The 21,495-nt window shown below is 32.0% G+C and overlaps 2 protein-coding genes across 2 annotated transcripts; both read right to left on the reverse strand.

Annotated features, from left to right (window-relative positions):
- Positions 1-2,112: 2,112 nt before the first annotated feature.
- LOC21406887 (heavy metal-associated isoprenylated plant protein 3) lies at positions 2,113-5,376 on the reverse strand. Its single transcript, XM_010105535.2, has 3 exons — positions 4,844-5,376; positions 3,627-3,702; positions 2,113-2,615 (listed from the first exon to the last, which is right to left on the reverse strand). Exons 1-3 carry the CDS (start codon positions 5,279-5,281, stop codon positions 2,446-2,448), a joined length of 684 nt encoding a protein of 227 aa, XP_010103837.1. The 5' UTR covers positions 5,282-5,376; the 3' UTR covers positions 2,113-2,445.
- Positions 5,377-11,593: 6,217 nt separating this feature from the next.
- On the reverse strand, positions 11,594-20,263 carry LOC21406888 (BRASSINOSTEROID INSENSITIVE 1-associated receptor kinase 1). The gene is made up of 11 exons (XM_024170422.1): positions 19,865-20,263; positions 18,504-18,636; positions 18,329-18,400; positions 17,431-17,574; positions 16,252-16,323; positions 16,071-16,142; positions 15,890-15,963; positions 15,042-15,170; positions 14,618-14,959; positions 13,853-14,247; positions 11,594-12,241 (listed from the first exon to the last, which is right to left on the reverse strand). The coding sequence occupies exons 1-11, from the start codon at positions 19,965-19,967 to the stop codon at positions 11,927-11,929; spliced, it is 1,851 nt and encodes a 616-aa protein (XP_024026190.1). The 5' UTR covers positions 19,968-20,263; the 3' UTR covers positions 11,594-11,926.
- Between the last annotated feature and the right edge of the window lie 1,232 nt (positions 20,264-21,495).

The following is a 21,495-nucleotide window of genomic DNA, read 5'->3' on the forward strand; positions in this document are numbered from 1 at the left end:
GGGAAAGAGAGAATTAATAGTGATTTACAATTCTAGCTATTCTAATTATGTGTTTACTAGTGAAAGTAACATTGAGAGTTTAATGTGACCCGCATAATATAAAGAATGAGAACAGAGAGTATCAATTCTTACATCCTCTTATATTAATTCTCTATTAAAAGGAATAAATGTCAAATTTACTTAGATACCTTTAAAATTCACGCTATAATTCAATGATTATCTTATTATGTAAAAAGGATATTTTAGAAATTATATTGATAAGATTGTAATTTTTAATTTTCTAAACACTGGAAAATAAATTGGATTGTTTGTTATTGATAAACACGTCCTATGTGTAATCACTGATTGAGTATATATTGACGTAGAAAGTCTATATTAGTTGAGAATGCATAGGAAGTCAATCGTGTTCATTAGAAAGTCTTAAGGAATTAATATATTATTTATTTTTCTTGAAAATTACGAAAAGAATTTCACAAGAGTATTAGAATCCCACATTGAGCGGAGATATTGGCATGATCCACTTAATAAGGCGAGGGCAATCCTCCCCTAACAAGTCGGTTTTGTTAGGTTGAGTTAGGCCTAATATATCATTTGATTTCTGTAAAATGGTATCAGAGCATGCATAGTTTTACAATGTTAGGTCCCCTAATATCGACTTATTCACAGCGATTTGACATAGTCCACGCTGTGCATGAGGGGCGTATTAGAATCCTACATTGGCTGGGGATATTGACATGATCCACTTAATAAGGTGAGAGTAATCCTCCCTTAATAAGCCGGTTTTGTTAGGTTGAATTATGCCTAATATTTTTTTATTTCTGTAAAATTGAGAAAATACTATGAACTGAGGTAATTGCTGATTAATGTACTTACTTGCTTTGATCCTAGTTTCTGTTACTTTATTTTTTTTTTTTTGTATTAAACGATGGCCAACTGAGGTATACATATTTTGACATTGCTATAAAACTTTTAGCCACCCTTTAGAAAGTGTTCGGCATAATGTTGTGAATTAGCTTTCTTGGTGCACCAATAACAAATAATGAACTGATCCAAATATAAGGGGAAAAATTTGAAAACAAAAGGGTATACTTATGAATGTCATTTTCTTGTGGACCAACAAGCTGCATATATGAAAATGCAGTTTTAGATCCAGTTCATTTCACCGATTTGAATTTAAAATTCGAGTTTTGCTACAGTAAAAAGCTCTCATAAACAATCACATCTAACTTTTGTGCTACAGTAAAAAGCTCCCACATAAAGTCACATCTCAACTCGAATTAAAAACTCGAATCAGCGAACTAAACGAGCCCTTAATTCGTCTTGTAGGTGTAAAAGGATTAAAAAGAGTTTGCAATAAAAAAAAGCAAAAAAATAAAAATAAAAATAAATAAAAAGGAAAGGGAGGAAATTAGTAAAATCCCGATCATTTCATTAACCCATTGTTAGTGACAATGTTATTACGGACAATGCAAACATGTTTTATCATCTTAAAAATTAAGAAAAAGGCATACGTTGGCTCCACGTATTATTGTTAGTCTTTGTTGAGGTTGAAGGAAGACTATTTTCCCCATTTTATTATTATGATTACATTATTTTAAGGTTCTTCTTTTTTTTTTTAATTACATTTTTTAAGTTAGAAACAAAGAGAGATGGCCGTTAAAAATTGACACCCCCCAAATGTATTCGCTGCGGTCCGTTTAGTTCACTGATTCGAGTTTTTAATTTGAGTTGAGATGTGACTTTATATATGAGCTTTTTACTGTAGTAAAAAAGTTAGATGTGACTATTTCTGAGAGTTTTTTACTGTATTAAAACTCGAATTGGTGAAATGAACGGGGCCGCAATTCATTACGCCACAAACATTAATAGAAATCTAGAATGCACCAGAGATAAGGCCAACTTTATTTACCGAATGATCAAGTAAATTTTGTAAAGTGCTTGATATTATGTGGTCAGAAAATTATCATAATATAAGTACAAAAACAAAACTAAAACGCATAATATTGTTCTTTTTTTTTTAATGAATTAATACTCATATGTATAACGATGGTCATGAATGATATCATCATATAGTCATAATATGCATGTCATATATATAACATATAGGTGAAAATGGGAATTCCATGCATTATTTGTGTACGTCATTGTCAATACAGCTACTGCTCACATGATCAAAGTCTCACCTACCAAACCCAGTTTCCCTACCTCTTTTTATTTTAGGGGCAGGACCATTTTGCACGATCGATAACATCTAAATGCATGGGACAGTTTGCCAACAAAGCATATAAATGGAAAAATCTAACAATTAAGGACAAATAAATACATAGAACATTGAAATTCCCTGATTTTTCTGAGTAGTTCTCATGAGACTGCAACTGCAGGGGTTTTTCCAATGGAATTAATTATAATGGGGTTCCATTTGAGGTAAAATTTTTGAAACCTTAATTACTTAGCCGCCGCCGCAGCAGAAGGAGAAGAAGAAGAAGAACAGGCCGAGGAAGGCCAGAACTCCGCTCTTCTCACCTTCGAAATGCTTTCCAGAACTCCCGCCGGCGAGACGTGTCCCATCACTGTTACCCTCTTTGTTTCCAGCTCTATGCTGAATGAAGTCACTCCTAACATCGATCATGCACGAAATTAAGCCGGAACTATGCATTAGTTGCGTAAAAATATGCTAAAGAAAACGCTAAATAGTCCGTTGCTAACGAGAAAAGTTGAAAATGAATAGGATTAAAACCCAATAATAAGGACAAATAGAAGCACTTATGGTCTGTTGCGGAAGCCACTTGAAGATGAGCGGAGGCAGCCGTCCTTACTCAAATTTAAAAAAAAAAAAATATTACTTTTAAAAATTTTACACTTATAATACCCCACTGAAATAATATATGTCTTCACTAAAATAAATATATTTTTTTATATGCCTCCACTAAGATAATTTGTTAAAAAAAATTTAGTGTATACCTCACTGAAGTGAAAAGCTGGCTCCGCCACTGCTTATGGTAGAAGGCCAATGGAATTCTTAACAGTCAATGGACCATATATTATTATGTGTTACGTTGCTAACTTGTTGTATGTACTTTTGTTATGTTAGCTTCATTCTACAATAATAATAATGTTTTACATTACTCCATAGAATCATATATATATATATATATATGATAAATTTGGTTGAACTCCTAAAGAAAATTTAAGTAATTTGTGCGCGCACATGATCTAAATTAAACCAAACAGTAAGTTTATACGTACAAGCTAGTTATATATAGTGGAACTTTTAAGCGGGAGTAGTACATATTTATGGTGTTGCTCTTACAATTAAGGCCCTTAAATACTAATGCAGTCTCTTTTTGTTATTTTTTTTTTATTTCTTTCTCTGATAATAATTTCCAACCAATAGTCCTTTCCTAATACACAAAGTCCTATATATGCACCAGCTTGTCATTCAAATTTTTCAATTTGTTCCTAAAAAGTTATAAAATTTTACTCGGACAATTGTAGGAAAAAAAATCGTACTCCTTAATAAATATCTTTGTTTGAAGGACAATGAGGAGAACGAGAAATTGCAAATAAATAGCATATATATGGGGAAAAAATCCAAATCCCATTGTGAAGACAAATATATATTATACCTTCCATTTTGGATAGATGTTTCTTGAGTTTACCGGCGCATCCTTGGCAATGAAGAGAGACCCGCATAACAACCACCTATAATCATAAAGGCAATTTCAAAAAAAAAAAAAAAAAAAGCTATAAGTTTTTAACCACAAATGATGCATCTGATAAATTATCACCAAAATGTTTTTTTTTTTTTTTTTTGCTTTAAATAAATCCATGACTCAATCCACCGGACATTATCAACTCTACACACGAAAAGTTGGCTTAAATTGATCAGGAAAGACTTTTCTTGCATGAAAGCTACTAGAGATTAGTTTTAAATTTGCATGCTATATATATATATATATATATATATTGTCCACTACTTGACAAGCTAGTTTTTTTCCCCTTATCAGATGTCATAAAAAATGAGATAAAGTGAGAAGAAAACTACAAATAAAAAATAAAAGTGAGTAAATAAATATTCAAAATGTTAAAAGAAGCAAGTGGCATTAACAATGGCTCCACATTTCTATTGGGTAGCTTTTTGTGACCTCACAAGTAGTGTACTAATTTGTGTTGACATGTACTCATCAATTTGTGGTATAATATTCATTAAAAAAAATAAACAAAATTGTGCCATCAATTATCGTGATATTAATTCATTTAGAACAAAACATAGGGCATGTTCTTTTGTCTAAAAAACTCAAAAAAAGATAACTCGAGTTTCAACTTTATTCAAGTTCTCGTTCTTTTAAGTTTCAACTTTATTCAAGTTACAACTTCAACTCAAGTTATAATTCAAATTCAAATCAAAAACTACACTCAAGTTATAATTAGCATATGCTTTATATGCTTTCTTTTCTACCAAATAAATGCGGACAATCTAAACTCCGATACTAGAATTCAATGTAGTTAATTATGTATTCCAAAAAAAAAAAAAAAAATTTAATGTAGTTATATTTAAACAAACCCGAAATAGAAATTAGCTAACATTATTAAGTAGGATATGCCAACTAAAAACTAACTCTCATGGTCGAAATTTATTTCTCTTCATGAGCAAACAATCAGATCGCACTGGTTTTAATATTGTTTAAATCTTGTATACGAAATTTTATAAAATTAATATTTTGTCTCTCTTCTAGCTCCGCCCTTTGATATGATATCATATTTTCAGCGCTTTAAAAATTGAAAAGAACAGGAAAAAAAAAAAAAAAAAAAAGAGGACCCTTTTAAAATAATAAAATCTGACCTGGAATACATGGTGAGGCACTGAATCAAGTATTGCTGATGGTTTCTGGAGAGGCCCAACTTGTTGGTGGCTAACATTATTATTATTCCTCAAAGCAAGTTCTCTTTTGATGGAAGGCAAAAAGAGTGATGATGATTTCTTATAATCACCCAAAGTACTGTTATTAGTACTAATATTCAACTTGGTACGCAATTGATCCTGACGATGATGATGATGATGATGATCAACAAGCCTCGAGTACTTGGCATTATTGTTGAGTACTCTAGGGTTATCAAAAGTACTAGCAAGACTGGTAGTTGTGGCGGTTATGTTTCTCTCTCTGAGGGATCTTCTTCCGGGGACAATTACCGAGCGCGAATCCGGCGTCATGCAAACGGCGGTCGACGCCTGAGAGTGGCACGTAAATGCCCCCATCTTCTTCTTGGTTAAGCTCTTCATTTTTCAGAGAGGGTAAATTGAAAGAGAGATCTAACCTAATATGGCAAAAGTGAAAAATACATATGTGATATAACTAGGAAAAGGGTATATATTTCGAGATTAATTATATATTGAAATGTGAAAACTTGAGCGTAAAAAATAAAAAATAAAAATGATGGTCCTAGATAGATAGTGCGTGAAGAGAGGATAGAATGAGATCATGCAGACTTTATGACGCAGCTAAGAGAGATTGGCTGGCAAATGGCAATGTGGTTTTTGTTCCGTGCAGTTTTGAATGCCTTCACCGGCCTCCTGTCTTTTTCTCTACTTAATGTTCAGAGAACTAACTCTTGTAGTGTGTATATGACTCCACAAATTTCATTCAACGAGTTTTCTGTGGTTACGTTTTCATTAATCAGTAGTTACTATTAAGTATAGAAATTTAATGATCTATAATTTGAGCCAAATGCAGATTTTATTTTTGCTCTTTTATTATATTTTGGAGAATTTTGCAATGCGACTGCTTTTTAAATTGCCATAAATGCATATTTTTTTATATTATTTAGAGAATAATTTCCTAATCTCTGAGAATAAATTTTCATATTTATCATAATTCGTCCACTAATAATTTTCTCTAGTTAATGTTCAGAGAACTAACTTGGTAGTGTATGGGTGTGGTTTTAAGAGTTACTTTAATATTTACCCATCAATGGGTTTTATTAGTTTAGCCGTAAGATATTAATTCGACGGTTATAATAAATTATATAGTTAATTTAAAATTTTATAACAATTAATAAAATTGGATTCTTATCATGTCACGTTATCATATTTCTATATTTGGTAGTAAACCACTAATGGAAACATAACCGTTGAAAACTCGTTCGGTATTATATATGTATATGACTCCACAAATATATATATCTTGAAATGCATATTTATCTTTGCTTGTATACTATATTTTGGAGAATTTTGCAATAGTGGTTAGTTAAAACTAAGAGTGAAAATTATTTAGAAAATAATTACCTAATCTCCACGAATAATTTGTCTTAATTAACATTCCTGATCATCCTTTAGAAAACCCATAATTACATTTTACCTTACATTTAAAATATAACATTGCTGCGACGTGATCGTTTTTCTCTCATTTGAATCTATGGGGATTACTAAAGATAGTAGTCATCGCTTTAAAATCTTTTTTATGCATTAATAATATACGTAATTATAATGGGAAAAATGTAGTCTTATCTTAACACAAATGTTATATTGATTATTATCTGTGTCAACAACAACATATATTATTAAATTCTTTCCCGAAAACAAAAAACATATAATAATTAATAAAAGCTTACCCTATGTGTACACATAACATGTAGAGGATAGAAAAACCTTTTAATTGATGTCTAATTTTTAGTGTCGTAATTAGTGTCTAACCAGTTTAATCATATCATACCACATCATTTTATAATAAGTACAAAAGTGTTAGTTAAAAAATAATCTAAATTATTTTTACATGACGTACCGTGATTTAATTAGTTAAACAGTAATTAAGACACCAAAATTAGACAATAGATTTAAATCCTTAATTGATATTGTGTTTCATGATCAGCAATATAAATAGCCTCATATCAGGATTCACTAGCTTATTTTCTCATTATATTCCAATTTTGCTAGTAGGTTCACATCTTAAATATGTGTGACCTGGTGTTATTCATATTAGTTAGGTTTAATATTCTAGAGAAATCCAAAAGAATAACTAAATGCTTTTATATATATATAGACACCACCACATATATGTCGTACAGTCAACAAATGAGTGTGTTTGGAGCAAAAATTCGTGTCATAATTCGTAGTTCGTTACAATTGTACGCTTTGATTTGTACATTTATAATTTTACTATGTTAGATTGGTGCTAAAGCATGCACCAACTGTACTTTTATATCAGTATTGCTATTCCCTTCCTCATTTATTAGTCAACAGACATCTTTCAAAATGAAAAAAAAAAAAAAAAATTCCCCTTTTGATTTTTGCCTATATTTTATTATATTTGAAAACTTTCTATATGAGATAATATTCCGTTATCTTTTCCCTTTTCACGTAGTTTGCAAAGCCTAGAAAAACCATGAATCATTTCATCAATATGTATATTAAAATGAAATAAGGTTAATTGCATGCTTATTAGACGAACATGGGAAGAAAAGGATGGTCAAAATATGGAAGGCATAAAAAGAAAGCAATACAGTTATAAAGTGCAGACCACGCAGTGCAATAAATGAATTTACGAAGGGTCAGTTTCTAATTAGCACAAAGCTGCTACAACTAACATTTTATTACCTTCGGTCGTGCTTGTCTATTTTACAACTGTTTTTCGGACCCACTTTTTCCAGTCTTTCTGCGGATTTCTTTCTGAATTCTGAGAATCTGGCAAGTAACAAGAAATAGGAATTCTCTATCCTCTCATAATTGGTCTGCCATGTTCGTTGGAAAACATTAATGGTGTTTAGTTTTATCGTACAAACTTCTTGGAATATGAAAATCCTAGCGTGTCTCTATAATATATAATATAATTATCCAGTTTATAAGTTTATTTAGTTCGTTAATTTGAATTAAAATGTAATTTTATATAAAATTTTTTTATTATAGTAAAAAAGTTAAATGTGATTAGTTTTGAGAGTTTTTTATTATAATAAAACTCGAATTTTAAATTTAAATTGATGAAATGAACGAGACTATAGTTCTTTTTTTCTGGAATTTTTTGGTTTTTTTTTCCTTTAACTTATTCCTGAATTTTTATTTTTGATAATCTACCTTCAACTTTGCTAATCATTGTAATGTGTCTTTTTTTCACATTTGGGATTTAATTTGGGGATTGATTTGGATATTTGAGTAATTTACTTCAGGGTTTTAATTGAGATTTTGAGATGTTTGATTAGATGTGTGCTTTTCCGTCGTCGCGTGAGGCTAGTCCTTGACTTTTTTAGCTATTTGCTAATTTAATAGTGTACGAGAAAATTGTTAAATTTATTTTTAAAATATATGAGTTTAAATTTTTATCATTTATTTTTTATTAATATTATTTTAATTAATATAATTATATAATTAAAAAATATTAATTAAAAATAAATTATAAAAATTAAAATTTATGTACTTTAAAAAGTATTTATCTCATTTTTTCTAAATAGATATTAGTAAAATAGGCCACGTAACAATGATTTTACAAGTTGGGAAAAAATTATTTAAAAATTTGTCGCAAGTTGTGAAAAGCTGAAAAGTTTAGGCGACAAAAGTAGTAAAAGCCCAATTGTTATTCATATTTATTGAAAAAATTAGAGAAATAGTAGAAAATAGGTCAATATAAAAAGCTTAAGGAAGTATAAAGGCTAATTTTTAGTTATAGAAATTAATAGGTCATAATTTTTCAAGTTATGGTTCATAGCTAGATAAGTTATGGATAAAAACCGTGAATTATGGACAATAACTTGTCAAGTTATAGTTCATAACCAGACAAATTATGGACGAAAACAGTAATTTGGCATATTTATTAACTTATGTAAACTATTGGCCTATTAATTTTAATTCATCTCAAGTCTTGACATATTTTCCTCTTTCTCCCAAAAAATTACTGAATTTATTTTTAGATTGTATGAGTTGAATTTTTATCTTTTATTTTTAATTAATATTATTTTGATTAATATAATTATTTGATGATATTAATTAAAAATAAAAGATAAAACCTAAACCCACACACTCTAAAAATTATTTGTTTCTTTTTTCTATATTTGTATTTATATCATCAAAATTACGTCTGGAGATTGTTTTAGCCATTAATCAACTAATTTTTTTTAAAATATATATATTAAATAAAATCAAGGAAACAAAAAGCCAGTGTATCATGAACAAGATCTAGTGTAAGGCGGGACCAGTTTCATAAGTCAAAATCCAATAGTCGTAAAATTTTAGATATTTTTTGACAAGAACTTATTTCATTGAAATTGTTGTTTTCCTAAATTTAATTTTTTTTTGTTATTAATATTTAAGCATTGCCTTAAATATTGATCGTTAAAGGCATTTATGTCACTTTTGATAATTTGACCAGTTAAAGGTAATATTTTACTTCTTTTCATGGACAATTTTAGGATAATCTAAAAACATGAGAAATACTTTTTTATCAGCAGCAAATTCTTGCTGAGCTTGAACTTGGAATGATCCAAAACCATGAGAAATACATGGGTTTGCCTTCTTTTGTGGGCAAAATAAGAACACATTTAGAGCGATAAAAGATCGTGTGTGGGCAAACCTTCAATTGTGAAAAAGATTATGACCTCGTTCATTTCACCGATTTGAGTTTAGAATTTGAGTTTTACTATAGTAAAAAATTCTTAAAAAATTCACATTTAATTTTTTACTACAGTAAAAAAACTTTTAAATAAAGTCACATCTCAACTCGAATTAACGAACTAAATGAGCCGTATTATTTTCTTTTAGGAGAGAAGGACACCCTTATCAAAGTTGTGGCTCAATAGATTCCTCCTTACACGGGCCCTTAGAGAGTTAACGAAACTCACGAATAATATATAATTATTCACCTAGCTCTCTTACTATAGATATTCACAGTGAAGAGTTACATCTCATGAAAAGCTATGTCGGTGGACAAAGCTCTTTCTTTTTATATGTTAGCTTCTCATAAATATATTTCTATATTTATAAAGTGCAACTTTGATTCCTGATCGTGACACAAATAAAAGTTAATAATTATATTTAATTGATTAAGAGTAAATCGAATTAAATATTAAATATTAGAGTTTTGTATATATATGTCCACTTGGTCTTCATGCTAGTTTCATTATCCATGGTTAGGTTAATGAATATTTTTAGCACAATATTTATTTTGTCAGAGAAAATTAATACTACACAATAATTATTTGTTCATATGGGTTGTTAAATTAATAATGTAATTACATATTTTTAATTACTGTGAATAGTTAAATATATTTAAAATATCAGTTTTGTTTAATGGCAACGCAAGTATTGGAAATTGATTAGAGAAATACACAATTGCACAATTTGAATGCCGCGTTCATTTCACCGATTTGAGTTTTCAGTTTTAAGTTTTTACAGTAAAAAATTCTTAAAAAATGTCACATTAAACTTTTTCTGTTACAGTAAAAAACTCTCAAAAAATATCACATCTCAACTCGAATTGAAAACTCAAATCCGCGAAATGAACTAGGCCGAAGTCTACACTATACAGGTGTAGGGACTAGGGGAGGTGATTTTACCCTCTGCCCAATCTAGACGTACTGCTATAAATAGACTTCTTGTGGTGTCTGCAAATATTGTCATTTTTTACCTTTTATCAAGGTTTTCTATTCTCCTTCCTTTAGAGAAAAGGAAACCATACAATTAAAAGTTGGAAGAGAAAACTGATAGCTACCAAGAATTAATTGGTGCCAACACACCAATTAATCTTAAGGAGTTGAGAGTAGCGTGGAAGATTAAATGTTGATAAGTTTTTGTGTGACTGACACGATACGAGAGTTGTTCATTGTGCAAAAGAACGAAAGATTCAGTAAATTGAATGATGTAAATAGGTGATTAATCTATACTTACGACTAATTATTTTATGCAATTAATATGTAAGATTTTGTCTTGGTTGTTAAAATTTTTAAAATCCAATTCCGCTATGATCTCCATGACCATAAGTGATGAGCACATGTAGCACTAAAAGCTAAAAATACGCAAGAGACGGAAAGACGCTATACAGTGCTAGGGTCTCTCTTTGTTTATGGTTTGTGGAGCTCTTGGCCAGTGATGGTATCAAAGCCAAAACGGTGGCTCGGCGACTTCACAGGACCCACCTTTTTTTAGATTATTAGACGCACAAGGTAACAGCTTGAAAGATAATGAAAATAAGCTTAAGACGCTTCTGATTTTTCTCTTACTAAAAAATACATCATATTCATTGATTGGACCCTTGTCGTGCTTTTAACGCTTTTGTGTCCGTGCTCATGCCGACCCGTTTTGACATCTCTAATCTAAACTTCACTTGTATGGACAAATTGAGCTTGGAATAGAAACTACTGAAAAAGTTTCACTTCCAATATGATACACCTTGCAAGTTCAATGTCGTGATATTTATTTTGAGAAAGCAAGACTGTAAATCAGCAATAAAATAGAAGAATTTAGTGTTTGTGTGTGTGTATACATTACATGTATATATATATATATAAATACAGGAAATCTATCGATAACAATTAGGGAAATTTCCGCTTACTATTACTGAAAACAACTGGAAAAAGTATCTGTCCACAAGGCCTTAACTTGGACTATAGCAAATGGCGTTAAGATCAAGAAAAATGCTATATTTATTAGACCGTCTTCTCATGAGATACATAAAAATGACATCTTATGGGTGCTTTCTGTGGCCTTTCCTGCCCTGTTTGGTAGCACCCTTAATTGATTTCTTAACGTCAGCTAAACCCTATAGAATTGCAACAGCACCAACCCCAATGTGTGATACAAACTGGACACTGAACAGAATTAAATAAAAACTAAAAGAGAAAAAGAAAGAGAAACATATGCACAAAATGTCATATTACAAAAAGTTTGAAATGATCTCCTTGGTTTTTCTTACGTGTATACCGGTACAGAATTACCAAATGAAGGGGATCATCTGGGACCAGACAATTCGTCTGGAGAGATATGTGAAGTAGAGTCAACAATCCAATGAGTATTCGGATGACGGGTGTGGTTTAAGTCTTGACGGAACATCTCTTCTTTCTGCCATTCTTCCCATCTTTCCGCCAAGCCATCGCCTTCGAGCATTCTGACCACTTCGGACATCTTTGGTCGTTCAGATGCAGTGCTTTGTGTACACAGAAGAGCCACCTGGATCAGCTGCTCCACCTCATCATCGACGTAATTTCCCTGTAGATCAGAATCAACTAGTGTTTCCAACCTCCGATCTTTCAAGAGCCCTTTCACCTAAAATCTCAGGATTTAAGAAAGTTAGGACAAAGTTCAATAGCATATATAGACAAATGATTCTCTGCTAATAGGTTTGCTGTCATAAGAGAAGTTAATGGCAACTGGGAAAACACGCGTGATAGACGGGATGTTCGATATAGAAGAACTACAGGTTGGTGATTAAGTAATTAAAAATCAACGTTTAAATAAGTAACATTCATTTACATCTTGAATGTGCGAGTTCATCTGGGCCTAAAGGTAACATGGGAAAATTTGGTCGCAGCAATGCTTTGGTCTAAAATAGGCATTGGTTCCCCAAGCTGATTAGTTCAATTGATAACCCACAAATAACTTGATCTATCTATGCATATCCACAGTAATCAAAATATATTCTAATACAAAGAACAGTGTATAATCTTATGAAAACTGTAGGGTGCATAAATGATGGAAATTTTTTGGATCATATTTCAAGTTCCCTCTGAAAGACAAACTCATTTGTCTTCGCTGTTCGTCATCTCCACTGCCATTTGTAATAAAGGTTCCAACCTAATTTGGAGAGACGTGAATGTTCATGTTACAATTCAATATTTCCAGGATAGCTTATATCTTATAGGGTGATGTAATATGAAGATGGTTCAACTGGCAATCCAAAACTAAACATTCAAATGAATATGACAACCAAAATTAATAATGGTCAATGTAAATGGAATATGAGAGCAGCCAATGAATCAAGTGCAGAGTCACAGGACAAAGATGAAAACAATTTGACCAAATCATCTGAGAAATCTTCAGCGAGTAGGTTTCTAATATAAATATCACAAAAAAAGGCAACGGATCATATGCACTCATGTGAGATTAAGCGGGACTGCATATAATCAGATCCAATAAAAACGAACATACTTATCATCATCGTAAAAATATATATACATACATACACACACATATATATCCGACATTTTGTTCATAAAATGAGCTAAAAGGACAATTTTTTATTGAATTTTCATAGTAAATATATATGGACTTTCCTAATGTTGGCTGCATAATATTTTAGTTTAAAATCCGTTTTAGTGGTTTAGGTTGCTCCCATTTCACTCGCCACCATTAACAGAAAATTAATAATAAAGGTTTTCTTTGCGAGCATGCCTTAAGCTTGAAGGTGGTATATGCCACTTTAAAACTGCAATAAATTTATTTGTAAATCTTTGAAGTTTTTCTTTTTTGGTATTTCACTCTTATTTGTCAACTAAGCCCCAATTACTTTTTCTTAAAAGACTGATTGAGACATGGGTTTTCTTTGTTATCTTAATTTTATTTAGTTACACCGGCTTCAAGATTCCAAAATTGGAATCAATTCCGTTACAGTTAATGAGATGCCAGTGAAACTTACGCAAAAGAAAAAAAAACAAAAACAAAAAAACAAAACAAAAAACCAAAAACAAAAACATAAAAAAAAAAAAACAAAACAAAACAAAATGTCACACGGCAGCAATTATCAATTGTGCGCATCTTTTGAGACGATTATATGAAACAAACCAGATATACGGATGAACGAGAGGCATATTCCCTTCATTTGTAGTTTAAAGATATTTAACAGGCTGCAAACATACAAGGGGGAAGATGAATACATACCCAATCAAGTAACATGACATCGTCGTCATTTGCAAGCCGAGCAAGATCAAACGCCCTCTGTCCAGTTATGAGTTCAAGGAGCATAACCCCATATCCAAAAACATCAGTTTTCTCCGAAGACTTTCCAGTTGACAGGTATTCCGGTGCAATATGCCCAATCGTGCCTCGTACAGCAGTGGTAACGTGAGTATCTTTATAGTCCATGAGTTTAGCCAACCCAAAGTCTCCAACAACTGCCTCAAATTCCTCATCTAACAATATGTTTGCAGCTTTTACATCACGGTGAATAATCTTAGGATCACAATGATCATGCAAATAAGCAAGGCCCCTCGCAGATCCCAGTGAGATGCGCTTTCGGATTTGCCAATCAAGTGGCGGCCGCGATTCAGGACGATCTGTAGTCATGCATAAGTAAAACCATAAGAGACAATTAGCTTAATTTAAAAATGATAAGCATCAAAGTATTCATTGTGCAAGACATGTTAGCTCTTTCTTTTTGAGCATACAAACAAAGCAGTTCTTCAAATTTTTTAGTGTTTACAACTCATGAAGCAAGCCCACTCACACAAAAACACATGAAATTGAATACCTAGGACCCCTCAAATTAAGCATCACCACACTGTGTTGGATATCCTACCCAAAATTAGTAAGCAAATCACGGGAGGCATGAATGATGAAACTAAAACAACTTTCAAGAAAGCAACTTAAAGCATTTCTTATTAAATTTTAAACAAAAAGTAGAAAACATAAAGTGAAGAAGGTTACCTCTTAAACATGATGCTACACTTCCATTAGCCATATAAGGGTAGACAAGCACCCGTTCAGTTGGTGTCATGCAAAAACCACGTAGACGAAGTAGGTTACGGTGCACAGCCATGCTGATCATTTCTACTTCTGTCTGGAATTGAAGCTCTCCGCCCTGGGTACGCTCCTCTTTAAGTCTCTTTACTGCCACCAAAGAACCATCAGCTAAACGGCCTCTATAAACCTTACCAAATCCACCCCGGCCTAAAATATTTTTATTGGCAAAATTATCCGTTGCAACTTGCAGCTCTCGCAGAGAAAACCGTTTGAGCTGTCCCAAATGAACTTCTGGATCCTCCTCAGCTGTAAAGAATATAGGCAAGTGAGGCATGCATCCCCTACAGAAAACTAGGGCAAATTGAAAATAAAATAAAAAATCACCAACCAGGTACATCAAAGAAATGGTCCTGTGGTTTCTTTCGACGCCACATGGCAAGAGCAATTGCAGGAATAGCGAAAAAAAGAGCAGCAGCAGCAGCAACTCCTCCAGCAATAGCTCCAGTGGTAGTGCCAGCTGAAATATTCAACAGTTTAACTACTGAAAAACTAAACCACTCAAGAGGGAAGCCATATTTTAAAGGTCAAGAAACACACAGTTCCAAGTGCTTATGCCTTTCAAATATCACTGAAGTCCAATTATCCAGCTACATCACATTCTCACTCCTCCCTACTATCTGGATCTAGTAGGCAGAAGAGAGGATAGAAACAAAAATTTAACTTACCTTTTCTGGAAGAATGGCCTGCACTAGTTACGGTAGATTCATTGTATGACTTTACAATTTATACCCATCTCAAGCTTTCATATGACAACTATTAATTGGCAAGGCAATTGCGAGACTTTGACAAGCCATTTGGCTCAACTACTGCCTTTAGATTTCCATCATTGAACTCATGTTTTTATATGTAAGTTTTAAATATATATATATATATATCCTACTGATAGGGCTAATAAATTTCACCCAAAAAAAAAAAGGAGAGAATAAAGAGATGCTTGATCAGCAACACATTGAATTATTTCTGCTTCACAGAAAAGTTATGAAAGTAGAGAAGGCATTAGAGTTCGAGCAGTCTAAATCAAATATATCTGTCAGATGATTGAAACAATCAACCAATATGTGCAGGGAAGATTTCCATTAGAATACCTCCGTGAAAATTAAAAAAGGAAAAACAAACGAGGCAATATAATATAATTACAAGATAACAGCAAATAACTACAAGATAATAAATAATCACCTGAGGGAGATGGCGTTGAAGGAATAGGAGGAGGCGGTGAAGGTGGGGGATTGTTCAGTTTATTATTGGAAAAACTGCAAAATGGAGAAAATTAGAAGTAAGAATGATATCTTGATTATTTCATAGGCCAAAAAGACCATAACTACAGAAAGTTAATTCAAAAGAAATTCCTCCAATGAACCTGATGGGAGTAAACATTGTAAAAGAACCATTGATTGGAATATCTCCTGTCAGTACGTTGTTTGAAAGATCCCTGCATTCCATAATTAACATGAAATTGTCAAATTCTTGCATTACATGACCATAGGGAATTAATAAACTATGTTCTTACTGAGAGGAAATTAGAACGCATTAACACTCACAAGACTTGCAGTGATGTAACATTAGTTAAAGTCATTGGAATAGTCCCTGACAAACTGTTGTTGTTGAGACGCCTGTTCATAAGAGCAGAAAATATCATTTTCCACAAAAAAAAAAAAAAAAAAAAAAAAGCAACTGTCATTCTTAATCATGCTAACGATGATAAAAGCTAAGTATACCATGAAATCATTAATCACATTATGTTTAGCCTCTATTATTTTTACTCATACATAAAAAGCTAATTTGAATTTTTATCAATAATATATACAAGGAATCAATAAAATAAATTGTTAATAACATTTACGTAATCTTAGAGAGTTTGATGGCTTATATTGGAATCTTGTAGATTGTAAAGAATAAAGGATGCGAGAATAAAGACCCAAAGAGTCAGCATTGTGCACTTCACAATTTTTAGTTCGAAGGACGGAGTCTTATTTATAGAGAACTTGAATGTGATCTTGTGGGAGAGAATAGTTGGTAAATTGCTACTTGATGGTTGAAATACAAGCTTTTCCAATTCACATTCACTCTTTTGGCTTAGCAAACAAGACAAGCTATGTACTGAATAGTTTGAAATAGCAAAATAGACAGAAGTTTGTAACTTTTTTTTTTCTTTTGTCTCTAAGGACATGGCATGCGTAACATATACAGTCGAATCATCTTGCTCAAGAGCTTAAATCACATATTAGCTATTATTTCGTTTCCCCATTACCTTTTAAAACCTTTCTCATTTAGATTAACTAAAGAACCACCTAGATGTGATTTGCATGATAAGTACTCAATGAGTCCCAGAAATTTTCCACTTAAATGCCGTATTGCAAAGTAAACATTCAATCAAATTCAAATAGCTCTGATTGATTTAGTTAAAGGCGTCTTCAGGAAGTATTTGTGTTCCAAGGAATTTGCAGAATAGTACTATGTCATTACCAAATTAAACAAAAATAATTGTGCAAAAGCCTAAAACCACTATCTAAATCCAAAAGCATATATCATCCAAATATCTTTCAGTAGAAAAGTAATAAGGATTTTTTTTTTTTTGGAAGACAATAAAGCTGCCAGTTTTCAAGTGGATAAATTGCATACATACATCACGAAACATATGGCTATAATTGCAAGGCCAAGAAAGAACGATTTAAACAGAGTCCTACTAGAAGATGCAGGTGAAGGATGCGTGATCATACAGGAAACGTAGTTTTCCAAGGTTGCCCAATGTGGTTGGAATGGGACCACTTAAATTGTTCGTGTAAAGATCCAAGCTCACCAAGTTTGCCAAATTCCCAAGCTCTTCCGGGATTTTTCCACTTATGTTATTGCTATAAAGTTCCCTGTAAAGAAGATTTGATTTTGAACAACTAAATGTTAAGAAATGGAGACAGGAGAATGCAGGCACACAAACGTACAAACAATTGAAAGCTAACAGTGTCCGGTGCATCCTTTCCATAAACATACATAGCTGACTCAATTTGGCAGTCTAGTAAAATACAAACTTTATGAATTAATGCAGAACATTAATGAGAATATTTACACAGAAATTATATTTTTTTTATCTCAGGAAATAGTAGAAGGCTCTCAAAATCCTATAGCTACTTGAACTGTACTCTTCAATCTAGATAAATAAATGGCAAAAGGTCAACCTAAATGTTTCTTGTGCAGGTAAGTCCATATGTGCCCTCGAGGGTTAATCTAAATGTGAACTAATGGAACAGATGAGAACTGGTTTAACAAGCTCTCGTCTCAAATTTCTTTTTTTTTTTTTTTATAAGAAACAAAGAAACTTCATTGAATCAAAGAAGGTTACAAGAAGTTTCAAGATTGACGAGATGTCCATCCAAGCACAGAACGGAAAACCAAAAGCAACCTAAAACTCATAGTCAACAGTACAAATGGCTAAATCCTCGACTAACATCTCCTTATCCTCAAAAATCCGTTGGAACTTTTTACCAACAAATGCGGGTAAATTATGATGGGCAAACACGTGTTTCATGTGAACAGACAATAAGGTGTCGGTCCACAACAAAAGGGGGAAAAAGAAAATTTTAAACCAAATTCAACTAAGGTGAAATATGAAATGCGACTTACAAGTACTGTAGATTTGGTAGCTGGCCTAGTTGGGAAACCAGTGTACCAGTTAGATTTGCATTGCCAAGATCACTGGATAAATGCAAATAGAAGTGAATGATCGCCATCTTAGTACAAAGCTAAGCTAATTTCTTGTAAACAAAAGATAGCAATGCCAACTTCAAGACAAACTTACACTCGAGTAACACTGTTTTCACTATTGCAGGAAACATGAAACCACGTGCAGGGATTGACAAGCGTGGCATCCCAACTCTGAAGAACATTGTTGGGGTCAGCTAAGTTGGACTTCAACGCATTCAAGGCGTCGCCTGTCTTACACAAATCAAATCAAATAATCAGCTTCAAACACTGTTCTTTTTTTCTTTTTGCTAGAATCAAACTTCATTGAACAGATTCACAAATGACATAGAAACAAATTGCAGCGCCTTCCTGCACTAAAAAAAGAGAGAGTGAGAGAACCGCATGAACCCCACTCTAAAAAGACGCCTAGAATTGTCGTTATTCCACAATTCTCCCAAAAGCTTAAGCTGATAGGAGGTATACCAGAATCCCATAATGCAAGTGAGATCCAAATTCAAAATAAGTCTCAATACTTTGGAACAAAACTATAAACAAACTACCCCAACTTGGAATGGTTGCAAGAGATCGTCATTAGTTTAATGATTCTCCAGAAAACTTAAGTTGATAGTAGGCTTAGCAACATCCCATAATGCAAACTTAAACTACTTCTCTTAAAGGCTTAAGATGGTAGAAATACACCAACTTCCCATAAAACAAATGAGATGCAAATTCAAACTAAAGGCTCAACACGACAAGATAAAACAAACACAATAGTCACACAGGATTATCATTAATCCACCAATTTTCCTAAAAGCTCAAACCGACAGTCTTTCAACTTTCACCGTCCCAAAACGCCAACGGTATGCAAATTTAAACTAAGTCCTGCATATGAATTCAAACTCACAGCTCAAAAACACCTTACTTTTAGCTCAAGATTCCCAATTCTCCTAAAACCTTAAGCTGATAAGAAAAGTTTAAAAAAAAAAAAAAAAAGAATTCTACAGCTGTCCACGTGTTATGTTTGTCTTGGCTATAGTCATAAGTTCGTTAGGAATCTGTTGCAACTCAGAGCTTATAAGTTGTGCAGTTCTCTAGAAACGAAAATACGAAGAATTTTTCAGAAACATTTTCTCTCTGTTTTCCTTTCACTTTTATACCTAGAATCTTATCAAGAGAGAAAGTCATCATTACTCTTTATATGTACTACAAAACTTAATCAATCAAAAAAAGAATAACTGAATTAATCAAACCTTTTGATTTTCAGACAAACCTAAAACAGCTTCACTTGGAAAATTGAGTTCGTCAGCACAAAAAGCAATTTTCACCAAAACAGTAACAAACAAGCTCAAAGAAAAGCGATTAAACAACACACACACACACATATGTGCATACATATATATACATATATATATATATAAATATATATATATATATGTGTGTGTGTGTGTGTATAACCAGGATTAGAAACGAACGGACCTTCGGAATTCGCAGAGACATTTCGTAGGAAGCCAAATACGAGAATCAAGCACAAAAAGGAAAAAGGCGAGATCACCGAGATCAGCCGCTCCGCCATTTCCATTCCTCGCTGGAATTCCAGAAAGCATCTTCATCAACAACAAAACCCTCCCGTTGACCAATCAATTCCGACCATCCTCGGCTACGTTGACCGAAATTCGAGCTCCGAAAAGACGAGAACAAACAAACAAACAAACTTTTCTTCTCTCAGTTTTTTCGATTCTTCGCTTGTTGTTGTGTTTCAGAAACGGAAATTGGAGAATGAAAACGGAGAGCTTTTCTTTGAAATTCCTTTGTTGCAAAGAAGCAAATGAAGTCGTTGTTTGCTGTGAGTTGTCTGGGATTTTTTAGTCAAAGTTTCAGCCCCTCCTAGTAAGAATTTTATTAAAGCATTTTTTCCTTTCAAATTAAATTAATTAAAGTCTTGAAAAACAAAAACAAAAATGTTTTCTTTTTTTCCGCCAGCCAAATTGAAGGGGTCAAAAGTAAAAATAAAAATAAAAATAAAAATAAAAAGACGAAAAGTCCTGGTCAAAGACGCACGCTCGCACGTGCTTAAGCGCGCGGCACGTGTGAGATGTTAAGGGTTTTTCAAAGAAACTGGTAGTGGCAGAGCTTATCTTCTTCCTGTTAATTTATTCTTGCTCATGTAGAAAAAAACGAAAAAAAAAAAAAAAAAAAAAAAAAAAAATTTGGGGGTGAAATAGTAAGAACACTATATTCCGATTGAATTATGGCTCTTAATTCAGATTTAATGTTAGGTATATACAAGAGCAAAAAACATATAAGAGTATATTTCAATTAAAATAAACAATCTAGATCTAACGGATATAGTTAATGTGAGAGGTGGAACAATTATACAATTCAATGAGATTGTGATTGATTGTCAACCCACTAGTGACGTACTTGACTTGAGCTTATTTGGGAAGATTATCCTTTGGAAAAATGCTTGGGGTACGACTTAGTATTACTCACGCGAACATGTTTAGAGATTTCATACTGTCACTTTTTATTAATGTGTGGTGTTTAGCATCACTAGTAATCAATAATATTACTTTACAGTAAGAGACTTGTCTTGTTTTTCAATGTGTTGACCAAAAATATGATACAACTCTTATATACATAGCACATATACGTCTTGTATACATGTCACGTAATGTTACAATGGCTTAATTTAATAGTGCTATAGATTTTAAAAAAATTACTTTTAACTATATTGAACGAAAAAATAGCTATTACAAAAAGCAATTAAGTGTTTGATAAACTATAATTATAATAGCTGTATTGGTTCTAAAATTTGTGTAATAACGTTTGATAAATTATGAGGTTGAATTATTGTGAATAGTTAAAAATTACGACTATATTATATTATATTATAATATAATCTATATTTATTATTATATTTAATATAATAAAAAAATATTATATAATTATGATATAATAATATAATAATATTATTAAAATAATAACTGAAATAATTAAAAATAACGAGTATATTATATTATACTATAATATAAAATATATAATTACAATATAATGTAAAATTATTATTATATTTAATATAATACAATAAAACTATTATTAAATAACAT

Source organism: Morus notabilis, unplaced genomic scaffold (genome assembly GCF_000414095.1).
Source record: "Morus notabilis unplaced genomic scaffold, ASM41409v2 Scaffold165, whole genome shotgun sequence".
Lineage (NCBI taxonomy): Eukaryota > Viridiplantae > Streptophyta > Magnoliopsida > Rosales > Moraceae > Morus > Morus notabilis.